At 36.3% G+C, this 15,508-nt stretch overlaps 1 protein-coding gene across 1 annotated transcript in view; it reads right to left on the minus strand.

The window, feature by feature from the left end:
* GBE1 (1,4-alpha-glucan branching enzyme 1) overlaps positions 1-15,508 on the minus strand; it is a 137,868-nt gene that overhangs the window by 65,617 nt on the left and 56,743 nt on the right. The window contains 7 exon segments of the mRNA XM_066338342.1: positions 8,868-9,081; positions 10,218-10,304; positions 12,880-12,921; positions 12,924-12,995; positions 12,998-13,013; positions 14,706-14,794; positions 14,797-14,830. Coding sequence (XP_066194439.1) covers positions 8,868-9,081; positions 10,218-10,304; positions 12,880-12,921; positions 12,924-12,995; positions 12,998-13,013; positions 14,706-14,794; positions 14,797-14,830 — 554 coding nt within the window.

A 15,508-nucleotide genomic window follows, 5' to 3' on the forward strand; every position in this document is an offset into this window, starting at 1 on the left:
ATATTGGGTAAAGAGGCAGCCCCCTTATCCAAGAGGAGATACAGGGATGAACCAGGACAGAGAGATATTTGTTTGCAGTTCCCATGGCAAACTAGAAAGAATTCTATAAATATACTTTTTTTTACAAGAAACTGCCCAAAGCAAATCCATGGGGAAAACAGCCAAGGAAATACAGTATGCTTTTAAAAAACCAAAAACCCACAAACCACTCTTTTTCCTGACCTGGTATAGAACAATTTGCCTTATTTCCAGGAATAAAGCTTTTAATACAGTATCTTCCTTATTCATTAAGATTCTTTTGATATTATGCACTATTTCAGTTCTTCTGACTGGTCCTGTAACTGCATCAGCCAGAACAGAGCCAAAAGCTGCTCCCTATCCATCCATTGCTATTATAATAGGAAGAATAGAACCATTTTTTTCAATGTTTACAATTTCACCAATAATTACTTATGTATCAACTCTACCAAAATTTTTTTCAATAACATCAGTTCCAAAGTCATCCCAGCTTTAAATAGCCCCTACAGAAAACATTTAGACACAGCTGAGAGTGTCCTTACAAATACTTCCTAAATTTTAGCATGCTGTCACCAGTACAATCCCATCCCAAGCTGAATCCCAGTCAGTGGCAACAGGTGGGAAGTAATTTGTTTGGACAGAGACAGCTCCTCCTGAAGCAGCAGGCAGCCCAGCTCTGTTGTATCTCATTGCTCTCTATCTCCACTTTCAACCACCCTCCAGAGCCAGAAACTTTTGTCTTTATGCCATTCTCAAGAAAACATGGTATCCCTTTCAAAACTGTAAGCAATATATCAGATCAACATGATTATTTGCAGATTATTTCTGATCTGTTGGTCATACATGGAGTACTGACTTTTGCCAAAGCATTTTGATTGTTTTCTATTTTGTAGACACAGCCATTAACTGATTTGTTCCCTATTATTTGTTTCATGCTCTCTCCAGTGAGCTTTCAAACAATGGACTTCAAGTGGATCTGTGCATTATACAACATGTACATAATAAAATAAAAAAAAAAAAATTGTCTTAATGTTTCAATCTTCTTTCCCTGCTATGAGTTGTACCATGCCTAATTTCCCTCTAACCTTGAATTCCTTTGGGTAAAGCCCAATCAGAAGAAAGTCAACATCCCTCATTTCATTTGTGGATTCTTCTCAAACTTACACAACCATCAGCATTTTCTCCAACACAATAGGTGCTGCTCGTGTAACCTGCTGCAGCAATCACTTGAGAACATTGTGGAAGTTGTGAATTCAAGTGTGGATTACTAAATGCGAGATCATTATTGCATTTAGACTGATGCAAATGATTTTCTGCAATGTGTTGAATCTTAGCTGATTTTACATATTTATTGAAACACGATAAACAGCTTCAGATACATGTGACTCCATTTATTCAAGATAGGATTGAATTTAATTGGCTACAAGTGGTTACCTGTGTATTTCAAAATGTGCTACTTGACAAAATTTAGAACAATTGACTGCAACTTTTCAGTGTGCCTTTCATCACATCTCAGTACCTTGCTTTATTGCTGTACCACTGTCTGTGCAGCTACATTTTAGAAACTTCACACAAAGCTGAGAATGCTATATTGGAGGTCAATTTGGGAAACTGGACACTTCAAAGAAAGCTACATGGATTCTCATGTGAAGCTCTGAGTTTTTGTGCACCTATGGATTTAAAGCTTCACAGTCTGCTATGCTAAAGTTCAGTATAGTAAAACAATTAAGCTTGTTTAATTAAAAACTTAAAAATAAAAAAAAAGTAATTACACAGCAGCTCGACTGCATATACAATAAATCATATGATCATGGTTGAAACTTTTTTTTGCACTATTATTTCAATTTGTCTTATTACATTGCAATAAGTTCCTATGTATCATCCCTTCTGTCAATACTTTCAGAAATCACTCCCTTCAAATAGGCAATTATAAACTGCAATGTCCCCACACTTGTAAGTGTTTGCTTATTAGCATTTAAAATGATGACTAAAAAGAAGAGAAAACAAAAAGAAACAAAGATTTTTAGGCATGGACGGTCTTGAACTTTAAGGCTCAAATTTTATAAAGTATTTTTATACTGTCACAGCCACCATCAAAATCCAGTCTATTAGAGGCAGAGTGCTAAGGAACATAGGCAGACAGTGTTGTTAAATACAATCTTTAATCAAAATAATTGCATTTATGAGAGGGTGGGGGGAAGAATAGAAATTTCACTATTATGCTGCAAGCAGTGCTTCCTTAAAGTAGTCATTAAGTAATAATCCTTGCCAGCCAAATGAAATTCCAATGCATATTATGCAGATCTTTAAACACAGAGCTTTCCTAAGCTAATTTGGTAGAGGAAGACTGGCAGGAAATGAATTAAAATCAGCACAGCTTTATGTTTTACATAATGAAACACAACTTACATCCCTGTTCTATTGTAATTACCCTAGAATCAACAATATACCAAAAAAGACATCACATGACTGAGAATCTCTGTCATTGTCAACTCTCACTTGATTACCTTTAGTCTAGGAATTAGGAATTATGGCCAAAGATTCTCCCCAATGAAAACTTCTTTGTGACAACCCTGGCATGGCATTGGAAGTCCTTACTAGTGCCTAAATGCAGCTGGGAGAATGCCACCTGCACCTTCTAAATCCTCAGAAGCTGCAGGAAAATGCTTCAGTTCTTACCCTCTGGGAAGTCAACTGGATATGATTCACTAATTATGTGCAAGCTACCCCTGCTTGCTTTTCCCTCTCATCTCCCTGTGTCTCAAACTGTGTCCCATAACCTGCACAGCTTAAGCTTCTAGGAAAATGCCTTAGCTGAGAGAAAACTGCAAAGTCTTTAGATTAGAACTAGACAAGGTAAGAAAGGCAAAGTAACAGATGGACAGGTTTGTTAGGAGCACTAGGAATCAAAAGGAAGAACATGGAAAGGCACAAAACAGTGAAGAGGACAACCAGCACCATGAGGGGTCTGTGAGAAATATTGGCAGTCTCCTTTCTCCCACCTGACTGACACCTGCCTGGCCAGCAGAGTCTGTTCAAATGTCATCTCGGAAGCAATAACTGTCCTGTCAGCCTTTAAATCCCACCTATCCTTTGTGTGCATGAAGTTTGCAGTCAAATCTTTGCACTCTAAAATGTGTGCCTCTGAGATGGATCACCAGAAGACACAGAACGTGTGTTATCTGCAGTCTGCATCTCATCCTCATGTGCCAATTTTGCTTAAGAGCATTAGGCAAGGAACCAGAATTTTTAATACTGTGGTACTCCACAAAGCATCAGCTTAAATCTATTAAAATGCTAATGGTGTAAGGAAAAAAGAGGAGCAGTAAATCAATTTCTTCCTGAAAACTGTTACAAACCATGGGGATGCTCCCAAAAAAGGCAACAAGTCTTTAACTCCACTGATATTTAGAACTCATCATGAAATGAAGGAAAACAAAACCAAAAATATTCTGAACAGCTATGTTTAGAGAATTATGAGCTCAGATACATACCCCTACTAACCAAACACTAAACTCTGAAAGATTTATGTGTCAATTCATTCTACCTACTATCATCACCTCAGTGGCAGATAAAGACTGGCAAAGTAGGCAATCAGAAGAAAGAAAAACAACTTAGGTGAAGAACAGCTGTTTAAGGAAGAACTAAACATCGAGCTTAACAGAGGCTGTTGAAGATGTTAGAAGATAAACATGTCTTTAAAGAGTCAGATCCTAAAGTCAAGCAAAATCAGTGGATCTTCTTCTCCCCAGAAAATACAGAATAAAGTTTGTGCAGGATTTAAACACTGGGTGGCAGAAAAGGCCATTGTCTTAGTATCCAGACATAGGTGGATGCAAGAGGATAGGTTTTAGATGCCAGAGATCACCCCAGACATCTGCCGGAGACTGGACCACAGGACCAGAGAAAAAGCCTCAGGTGACCCACTCCACTCCAGAGGGATGAGCTGGGGAAGAGGCCACCTACACCAGAACAAAGACACAAGCTCCAACACCTGACAGCTGCCCTGTTTCTGCAGCACTGACAGCAAGGTTAAAAGCAGTTTCTGAGCTATGGCAGTTTATTACACACCTTAAGAAAAATTAAATTAAAAAAAAAAAAAGGAAAAAAGAACACTGAGCTCTAATCAGCTGTTCCACCACCAGCAGTTCAGAAGACTGGAGAGAACATCTGGACTGGCAGCAGGGGACTAGCAAGTCATCTGTTGCCCTGATGTAAAACCTGTGGCTCATGGGACAAAGTGTTTATATACACTAAACCCTACCTGTAGCATTTCAAAGAAAATTTGGCATGCATGTCACTTGAAACTTCATAAAACTGATGAAGAAAAAACTTAATAAAAGACTTCTCCCATTACATGGCTTAGTTATGTTTTTTTACCCCAAAAATATGGACACAACATCGAGTCTTAAAAAAGCCTTGAAAACAGGCCTCAAAAAAGCCCCCAAAGAGATGCTAGAACATCTGCTGGCCCCAAATCCTTGTAACCAATATCATCTCTTACTGATCCATACTGCTGCACTCAAAGAAGATGGACTAATTAAATTAAAACTGTATTAATCAATCTCTGACTTTTGTACCAAATTCATCTCCTTGACTGTGAAACAACTTAAAATTTTGCCTAAGTGCTCAGGTGAAGAGAGTCATAATATTAAAAAAAAAAAAAACAAAATAAAACAAACTAAACCCCCACAAAAAAAAAAAAAATAAAAAAACAAAAAAAAAAAAAAAAAAAAAAAAAAAAAAAACAAAAAAAAACAAACAAAAAAACCCAAACAAACAACAAACCAAAAAAAACTTAAGGCATCACATGATTTCTGAATTTTAATTCCACTATTATTCCTAAAGGCTCACAGAAATATATCAGTATACCTACTGACATTCAGAGTTGGTTTAAGACATAAGAGAATCCAACAAAATCTAATGAAAAAATAGGAAAAATTCAAAACAACACTTCTCAGACCTCTACAAGCATAGAAGGGCAGCATCATTTACACATTCTATTTATGTAGTGCTGTGGGAAAAATCTTTACTAGGTAATATCTTGTTCTCAATTATTTTTAAATTGTTTTGCCTCATTAGTATTTTAGACACATTTGCTATTTGGAGAAATGAATTTAAATTAAAACACAATCAACCACTCTAGTTGTGATCCCACCTGGTCTCCAGGGTCTACAACATCACTTCTAATGAACCTGGCAGCTGAATAACCTTTGAATATGATTTTAGGAGGATAAAAAAAAATATTCTTTGTGTAAAATTAATTACAAGTAGAATCCTAATTTAAGATGGAAAGGTGTTTACATGTATTTCAAGAGAGCTACCTGTAACAAGAACAAAACTGAGATCATTAATTTCCCTTAAAATAAACTGTACAGTGCAAAGTAGAGTACCAGTGCAGAGCTTATGGCACCCTCTTACAATGAAACATTTCCCAGTCATGAATTCAAGGCTAAAAAAATCACAATCTTAAGCAGGAACCAAAGCAAAGTTTGGTTTTCAACAGAAAATATTAAAATTAACTGCACTTCTCTCTGAAGTTTTGTGACTGTGGTTTTTGGGTTGGTTGCTGAGGGAAACAGGATGGACACAGATCTAGCAGGACAGGATGGAGATGACAGAGAGAGACAGCCACCAAATAAGCATATTTGAGGAAAAAAACCACTGATCTAGATCTCAGAAAAGCTCACAAGAATGTGAAATAGCTATGAAAATTATTAAAGCAAAAGTTTATTTTGATTAATTTTTAAATCACAGTTTATATGTTTTAATGAAAAAGGTTAAGCAAAAAGTATTATTTTGGCCAGTTATTTAAACTGCAAGCTCTCATTCAATTAAATTGAGTTTTTATTCTGCTGTGACATCATCATGAACAGCATAACCTTAAAATGCTGTTCACAATTGACAGAGAAGCTCCCTCTTCATACAACACTTGTATAAATATGGATTAAAAAATTAAAATTAAAAATATGCCTTAATCTTTTAAGTAGCACTGTGGTGCAAAGATACAATACTCAGGTCCATTGAACAGGCTTACTATTGCTTTTCTTGGAGCTAAACTCCCTACTTACATGAATTTTACTAAAAAGTAGTATTTAAGTACACAAGGGATTTTTTTTTTTTTTTTTTTTTTTTTAGCACAGATAATTCACAGTCCCCTTCACAGACAACTGAATAATCTTGCAATTGCTGTGAGATAAACTTACTTACATCTTGGCTTTCAAAGAAAATGTAGACAGACTAAACTGATAAAGCAACTGTTCCTTAATCTCTTTCAAGGTAGAGAATTAGTTTCTCCTCAATTCCAAAGTGAATTGAGTATTCTTTGCATTTGATGTTTAAGCACCTGTAGATTTAACAGTTCTCCCCGTACAGAAGGAAAGGGATTTAGTACAAGCTCTGTACAGGTCAGAAAGCTGTGCTAGCTGAAATTTCACCCAGCAATCAAGCTTTTCTGTAGACCCTTCAACAGACTGTGTTTTTATACTCGCTTCATCCAGACTAGAGCTGCTCATCCACTGGTATGGAAAATTAGCAGAATACCAATACAGACTAAATGGGGAAATGAAATCCCCAAACCCAACATTTTCAGTGAAATGAAATCAGTTTGATTCCTTCATGATTCTGCTTGGAACCTGCACACACAAAGAACAGTGGGAAAAAATGGAAGCCATTTTTTCATCAGCTCTGTGAAACTTAAAATGACCATGATGGTTATATCTTTTCAGCCTTGAAGCTTGATTATAAACACACAGAGAATATTTACTGTCTCAGCTATTAGGATGAAAGAATTCCTTAATGACTAGAAAAGTTGAAGGGGAAGAAGCTGAACCGTTTGAAAAGAGAACTCTAGATTTGTTGTTGCATATCATGAGAGGGTAGGGGGTGAGAATTGGCCTTCAAGGGACCCTCAGTCATCCAGTGCAGAGCTTCAGTTGCTCTGGTTTTTGCTATTCTTTAATATCATCTCATCTCTCCCTCTCACAGCTCTTTCCACTTGCCCCTTCCAGCATTCAGTCTGGCACCTATTCCAATTCCATAGCATGAAAAGAAATTGCACAGTACAGGTACATTTAACTGACCCATGGAGGCAGTTCTTCAGTTCTGAAGAAATATTTAACATTGCCAAATGCGACCTACAAAGGAGCTGCTTGTTTCTCTCATTTATAAATACCCCAAACACTCAATACCAGCACCACTATCTTTCCCAGCAGGAAGAACCTGTGTCTGCTTGAACAAAGGAAGGTCCATAACTCCACTCTATTGTCTCACCAGAGACATTGGTATTCACACACTGTTGATTATACATAAGCATCAAATGAAATCAACATGTAATACTATCATATTGATACTAAAGCTTTAAGATAGTTTGAATACAATTTATTAGAGTATGAATTTAAAGCTTAACAGGAAGTACTAAAATGCATTGCTTATAATAATTAAGTCATAACTCAAAAACTCACCCTGAAATAATCCATTAAATTGTCCCAATCACAAGTAAATAAAGAATAGCTTATCCTACTAAGCATTGAAGTGCACAAGTCAGTTTTCACACTGGTGACTTGGTTTATTTGACACTGTGAGTTCCATTAACAATTGGCCTATGCTATGTAATATGACTTTTGTAATAGCGCAACATGATCATAGCCATCCAGCCCATGGAAATTCAATGCAAGCAAGGGAGAAAAATGGGAAAAACAGGAAATTGAACCTGCAGCACACAAATGTAACAGCTAAGAGGTTAAAAGGAGACCAGAATGCTACAGTTGCTGTGATGAGCCACCACAGCAACATTCAAATGCAACCTTGACAGGGCCTAAAACAGAACTTTGTAATTGATATGAAGGTCACATAAAATTATACATCTCAAGGGGGAAAACAAGAGAATTTATCTTGGAATCAGTGATCAATTCCAAACAGAATTTTATTAAGATATCTTTCGAGGAGATTGTGAAGTTACACAAAACTTATTGTGGCATGCTTAAGGAAACAAAGGAAAGGAAAGGGAAGAATCAAGGTGGTTCAGGGGTTAACAAACAGAAAAAAAAAACTGTGAGAAGGAGATTGAATTAAGCTGGCTGCTTGTGCCTGTTTCTCCATTAAACCACTGAAACATTCAGCATACAAGATCAATCTCCTTGCCCCCAACACCTCAGAGAATACAAAGTAAACAATATTAAATACTAATAATCACCTGGCATTAATACATGCTTTGACACACACTATATTTATACTGGTTAATTAAGCTTGCCCAAACCGGGTCTCTAGAACTGTTTACTGAAAATGACCTCTGCTCTGTATTAACTGTTGATTGACCTCCAGAAGCTCTTTGAAATGAAGCTAGATGTCCTGGGAGAGAAACGTTTCCTACATTTCAACAACCTGACAGTTTGTCAATAAATTTACAAGTTTTCACAGCTTTTCTTATTATTTTTTTATATACAACATCAGTTATTATATATATATGCAACATACTATATATAGAGCAAGAAAATATGAACATATTCTATAAAGTGTAAAATACACAAATATATTTTCCTGTATAACAGGTCTTTAAATTGATATTTATATAGAAATATATTTTTATTTTAAATAACTACACCATTATATAATGCACATGGTATATAACATGCACATAGGTAGTCAGAGACGACAGGAAAATAACAAACTTGAAATATTAACATTTAGTGCTAGCTTTTAGCATTTAGGCAAGTAGAGGAATTTAACTTCACATACTGCAGCTGTTAAACAATCCAATTACTTCACCAGTTCGGCAAGGAGTGCTGTTTTAACAGAATTGCTATGAAACAGTAACTTCCAGCACAGCTGAAGTGATGTTTTATACTCACTTTGCATAGTCAAAGAGCCTGCTGTCCCAGAGCTGGTGGTTGCCTCTATACCCAGAATGGAAGAAACAAGAATCTGTACCATCAAACTGGTTGAGGCCATCTTCTGAGTTTTTGGAGGCGTGGCTGTGCACCACATCAAGCAGGACCGTGATGCCCATGGAGTGAGGCAACGTCAATCATCTCCTTCAGGTCGTCGGAGTTCCGTACCGGCTGCGAAAACGCAACGGGGAGCGATCAGCACCTGTGCTGGCAACACTGAACATTCACCACGGAAACTACATCTTCATCACCTACTCTACAGATGTACGCAGGTTATTTTTCAGCCTCTTAAGCAGTAGCTATTGCTTACAAACTACCATTTGAGACCATTTCCATGATAAGAATTCCATCATGCACACAATGTTTTGCAGGAATAGATTCAGTTTTACTCTTCCCTTTTTAATAATACATCAAGTTCAGTATAAAAGATAACAGATATAACTTAAAGCTGCTATTTAATATTGAACACTTCCTTAGCTCATTAGGGACAAGAATATATTCATATTCCTGGAATATGAATTTACAACTATAAATGTACAGCCACAGAGTCCACAAAATACACCATCTGTTTACTTGCTCAGTTATTTGGTTTAGGTACCACAACCAGTTTCTTATTTTTAAAAAAAGATTTTTGTCTCCTGTGCCCACCACACCTTTTCTCAATAATTAAGCCAGTTAAAAACTGCCCATCTAAATTTAGCCTGGTTGCCACTTGAGTAAGATTAAAACACAAACAACCAAAACAAACAAACAAAAAAAGGAACAACATTAAAAAGAAAAAAATTACGATTTCCACAATTATCGCAGTTTCTCAACAACTACCTAAATATATTTTTCACTTAGTTTTATCCTATGACTCAAATCTAAGTACAGTCTGTTACAAGCCTGTAAGGGAAAGGGCCCCCACAGAACACACCAAATGATGCTTTTCACCGAGTTCATTATGAACAGTCTGCAGTTCTGTTTGTCATAAAAGAAAGCTCTATACATCCTGTTTGTTACTGCCAAGATTTCCACAACCCCAAAGCCATGCATAAAGACTGCTGAAGGTGGATTACCTAGAACATGCTTTGGCAGCTGAAGTTACTTATAAAGTTTTTGTCTGTATCCTATCCAAAGTGCTCCAGAGAGCTGCTGATCACTGCACCAAATTGATTTCAGATTTAAAGGGAAGGAAGAACAAATACCTAAGCCATTGCTTCCCATACTACACTTTCTTGCAAACACACACCTGCACACAATACTGATTTCAATGAATGGAATGGAAGGGAAAAGACAGAGAAGATGCTGGAGCACTTAAACCTACCTTGATGCCTGCAAAGAAACTTGTGATCTGATAACCAAAACTGGCATAGTATGCATGTTCCATAATAGCCATCAGCTGGACACAGTTATAGCCTGTAATAAAACAAAAATAAATATATAAAACAAACAAAGGCCTTAAAGGATAACTAAAAGAGCATTCAGTACCTGTAACATATCCATTCCAGTCTTCTCTCATTTAGCTGCCTTTGACCCCTAATGGTTATACCTAAAGATTCAGTAACTATCCTGAAGCAATTTTACCTAATAGTTTATACTTATGTCATCTCCATTACAAATTAAATAATCAGTTTGTCAAGTGATATACACATATTGAACCTCCCAGATGTAGACAGAATAAGTGTAATTCTTAGTTAATGTCAAAATATAAATATGCCAACCTGCATGTCCTGCACTGCTTCAACTTTTGACACTTGCAGTCAGGAGAGTCTAGGGTTAGTCACCAGCTACACATACTATGACAAAATCACAGGAAGGAAACTTAAAAGCTCCTCTAGTTTCCACCCTTCTGCCATGGCAGGAACACCTTCCACTAGACCAGATTGCTCAACATCCCTTCCAGGGATTGGTCATCCATAACTTCTCTGAGTAACCTGTTCCAGTGTCTAACCACCCTCACAGTAAAGAATTTCTTCCTAATGTCCAACCTAAATACACCTTCCTTCAATTTGAGGCTACCCTATCCCTGGTGTCCACTTGGACATCAAGCCACTGACTGAAACTCTGAGTGTGACCATCCTGCTAATCCCTTATCCACTAAGTGGCCCGTCTGTCAGATCTACATCTTTCCAGCTTAGAGACAATACTATAACTTCTTGACATATTAATTTATTTTTTTCTTTAGCCCATGAAAAATCACCTTTTTTCAACTTAAATAGTTATTTCTTCCCTCTACAAGAGTCTTCCAAAAGAGAAACGCAAGTGTAATGTGCTTTTATTCCAAGTTCACCCAAGAACCAAAGCAGTCCAGCAGAACTGGGGGACACATTGTGTTGTATCACCTAAGACAGCTCAGTGCAATCTTAAGGAAGGGAACTCTGAAGGATCAGTTTTTACCTACAGGCTAGTAAGACTCACACCACTACCACTTTTCTGTTTGAAGAAAATCTTCACTTCATTCCTTAGTTTCAACAAGATGCTGTGGGATTTTTTTTTATTCTTCCATGGTTTTTTATAGCTGTGACATTTAAAACCAAGCTATTATTAGAAGACAGTTGGTGTGAGCTCAGCAATTTGTCAGATTCATTGCTGGTTTATAATTCAGGCTCGTCATACTTATTTTATTTACAGCATTTTTATAAATAAGCAGCAACATTGCATCAAATTAATCTCATTCAATTTGCTTGCTACTTATTTTGCTATTTGTCATGCACATATTCTACAAACTAGTAATATATTAGGGTTCTCATATAGTGATGTCTTAAGCTTCGCCTAAAAAGTAAGACATTCCAAAACTGAATCCAAAATACCTTACAAATATATTTTAAAAATACCTAATTCCCACAATGTTACTTAATGTAAACAAGAAGGAACATTAGTTATAACTTCTGTATACCCTAAATTTGATACTATTATTATTATTGGTGTATCAGCATTTTCATGACATTTCTCCACAAAGAAAAAACTGTAGGCAAAGCAGAAGGCTTTCCTAACTCTGTAAATCCTCTTAACTTCTTGGGACAAGGGAATTCTTTGGCAGTAAGGAGTCACAGGGATATAATGTAAAATCCAAAATTGCTTTTTATTAAGGGATTCTAAGGGGCAAACTTCCTCATCTCACCTGCAAGCTCAATTTTACCGAAAGGCAAAAGCCAAGAAACACTGACTTAACATGTAAAGGTACAAGGAAATGTGTTCTTCAGGCACTCTGATAAAATAAAATAAAAACCAAACATAACACACAGCCACCATCCACAGAGGTTCAGCTACAGATGTCATGATTATTTTACAGCAGTGTAAAATACACATTTCTTCCCAAAGCAATAAGTTCCTAACATTGTCCATTACAGAAACCGTGCAAAGACACTATGGAAAAAATAATTAAACGGAAATTGAGCTGAACAGTTTTGCTGTGCTTACTGAGATATATGGAACCAGCTCTTTCACACATCCTCTCCAATAGACCTAGAAGTTCTTCTCCTGAAGAATGTCTTTCATATTAGTTTCCCTTGTTCTGCTACTTCAGAGCATACTGTTCAGGGATTATAAAGAATTTTAATATGTTATTCTGACAAAACAAGAAGAATTCAGGTATTTCTTTTCTCTTTCCTCTAGAACTAAGCTTTACACTAGTAGAACCAATTAAGAATGGAGTATTTTCTGAAGGTTGCCACAAAACCAGGTCCTTTTACAAGCTGAAGCAAACCATGACAAAGCAAGCTACTTTGCAATACTTACCTGGGCTTAAAAAATCACATTCAGTAAAATCTGGAATGGACTTTGATTCACATATCCTATTTCAGTCTTTGTTGTTCTCCAGAGATTTTACTTGTTTATAATTTTTGCTCACCTAAGAATCTATTTTATAGTACCTATCTCCCAGTATGTAACTGGGAAATGCAAAAAACCCTCTAGATACTTGACAGTTATCTTTTCTAATGAGCACAGGCACATAAGAATTTTCTCTGCAAGCATTTCTAGTATTACTTACCAAGATCCTTTATTCTAGGTAGTACATTGTATGTGAAGTTTTATAAGAAGCTACTTTCCCTTCTGGGGAAGCAATTCCCACATGAGATTCATAAATTCTTAGGCTTTTTAATCTTTGGGAGAAGGATTCTTATGCTATTAAAAAAAAAAAAAAAACAAAACAAACAACAACAACAACAAAAACAGAGTTGTCATTAGGATCAGCTTAGGAGTGTTGTCATAATTACACGATTGGCACAAGATGAAAAACAATTTAACGTTTGTTTTTCCTCTAAGAGCATTCAAACATTCCAGAAGCAATAGACCATTTTTAAATTGTTAAAGCAAATGTCCGTCTGAAATTAACATCCTTTATGAACATATTCATGATTCAACACTTCTTATACTCTTTTTTAATTATCCATCAGTGTTCAAAGTGATAGCAGCCACTCCACTTGATGACCTTCTGAACCACTATGAATCTTGTTTGAAAATAGAGAAAACAGCAAGATAGGTTTTTATTTTTCAAGCATACCTGCTTTTTACAGATACTTGAAATCTCTGCCTTCTCTTCACTGAAATTTAATAAATACTTTATTCCTAAAGAATACAGTTCCACAGCACATAATCACCTATATTTTAATCACTTATGATTAGAATATAATTAGAAAATCCCATGACTGGAGATGAGGTACACAGCATTTCTAAATGGGTGAAAATATTTGAAGAATACAGAGGTCATCAAAGTAAATACTCTATTGTTAGTTTATTATTTAGGTGAAGTTTTGAAACAAAACTAGTTGAATACACATATGTGAACATAAATTAAAGGAACAAGGTGAAGAAAAAACCCCTTCTGGTTGAGGCTTCTTACTTGTGATTTATTTCCACTGGACACCTTTACCATTCATAGAAGACATTTTTTTTTCAGTAGGCTTTGTCTGTACCTAAAAGTTCTGGCCTCTTTTTCACTTTAGGTCAGCCCAATCACTGTATTTCCAAATACCTACTAATTCCTTTACTGGATGACATTGAGATGTCACACAGCATCATACGTAAAGTAGGCCACTAAATTGATGAAGACCACACGCTTTATTAGGAGTTAATGTACATTATGTTATCTATTTTTAAAGAAAATATTTTCCATGCCAGTAACCTTTTATCTCTCAAGCAGTTGTTTCATAATTTGAGGTGGATGAGAAAATTTAACTTAAAATAGAGGTACAGCATCTCTGATAGAACCCACTGCACACCATTTTTCAGGAAAAACATGAAAAAGTTTAATATGAAACAACATCACTCAGACAAGTTTGAAGTTTCCAACTGTTCTCCTAGGGTACTTTTCACATATCATGCAAAGAGTTCTTCTCTCCTAACAGCAGTGCATGAGAAGAAAGAAGGCTTTAAATTCAATATGCTGTTTTCCTGATACAAAGAAACCAAGATTTGACTGGAGTGTGGGCACCTTAATTTTGAAAGTTTTTTCCTGACTTAATGGAATATTAACCTAGCGTTGAGTACTGAACATTGCACTTGCAGATAACTAATCCTTACATGCAGTACTGATAACTCCTGCTCTCCTCCCTACCAAGAACAGAATTCTTGTACCAGAATTTTGTCAAACATGGTGCAAACCAAGTTTAAAACACCATGTTAATATATTCTACAGGAGGCTGAAAAAGCAGCTGTAAAACATCCATCATTAAAGTAATTTATTCCTGTCAAAGCCATAAATTAAAGCCCTTCATCTCAGCTGTTGTAACTAGTTGATATCTCCTTTTATTTTCCTCCGAACAGCGATACAAAGATAACACAATACACCTCTTGAAAATAATATTGAAGCCTTACTATGTATGACTGTGGTGGATTCCAGTGAACCCAATCATAATTCACTTTGTCTTCATCACGGACCACATATCTTGCCCAGGGTGAAATACGTAGAGGAGGGCACCGGTTTGAGCACGAATCACCACCTATAAAATAACACAACATATGTAGGCAGTTCACTTATAACTCATAGAATGCCTTCTATGCAAGCCAGAGCACAGAATGAAAGAGTACACTACACCAAAATTTAATTTAAAAGAAAACACCAGCATGCAATGCAAGTCGAGAGAAGGAAGAATGATCCTGCTCACAGGGATGATTGCAAAGGGACAGTAAACGACATGTCAGACAGGAGTGATGTTCACCAGCAAGAGCTGAAAGGTGAGGAGATATATAAGCTTATATAAGCTTTATATAAGTAATGGGAGAAGAAGTCTTCCCAAATGGATTTCTGTTAGGTTCCCTAATTACCCCTGTCACTGCTATTTCCTATCCATGTTCTTATAAATTTAAATAGACATGCAGTATAATGTCATTAGGATGAGAACTGTGATTTGTTTAACTTGGCAACAAACAATCCAGCAAGGCAATTTTAATATCTTAATTTCATCATCTTTTCCATGCTCTGTGAGTCCTTAACAATGTCACATAGCCTGGAACCACAGATAAAACAAAAAGCACAGGACAGTTTTTGGGTCAAGGCAAAGAAAAGTTCCACTTCTCTCACATCCTCCCACCCCATCCCACCTCCCCTCTCCTCAGCACAGAAGGAACAGCACCACTCTGTTTTTGCTTGGTATCTTGGCTGCCACTGAAACAGTAAC

Source organism: Sylvia atricapilla, chromosome 2 (assembly GCF_009819655.1).
Source record: "Sylvia atricapilla isolate bSylAtr1 chromosome 2, bSylAtr1.pri, whole genome shotgun sequence".
Lineage (NCBI taxonomy): Eukaryota > Metazoa > Chordata > Aves > Passeriformes > Sylviidae > Sylvia > Sylvia atricapilla.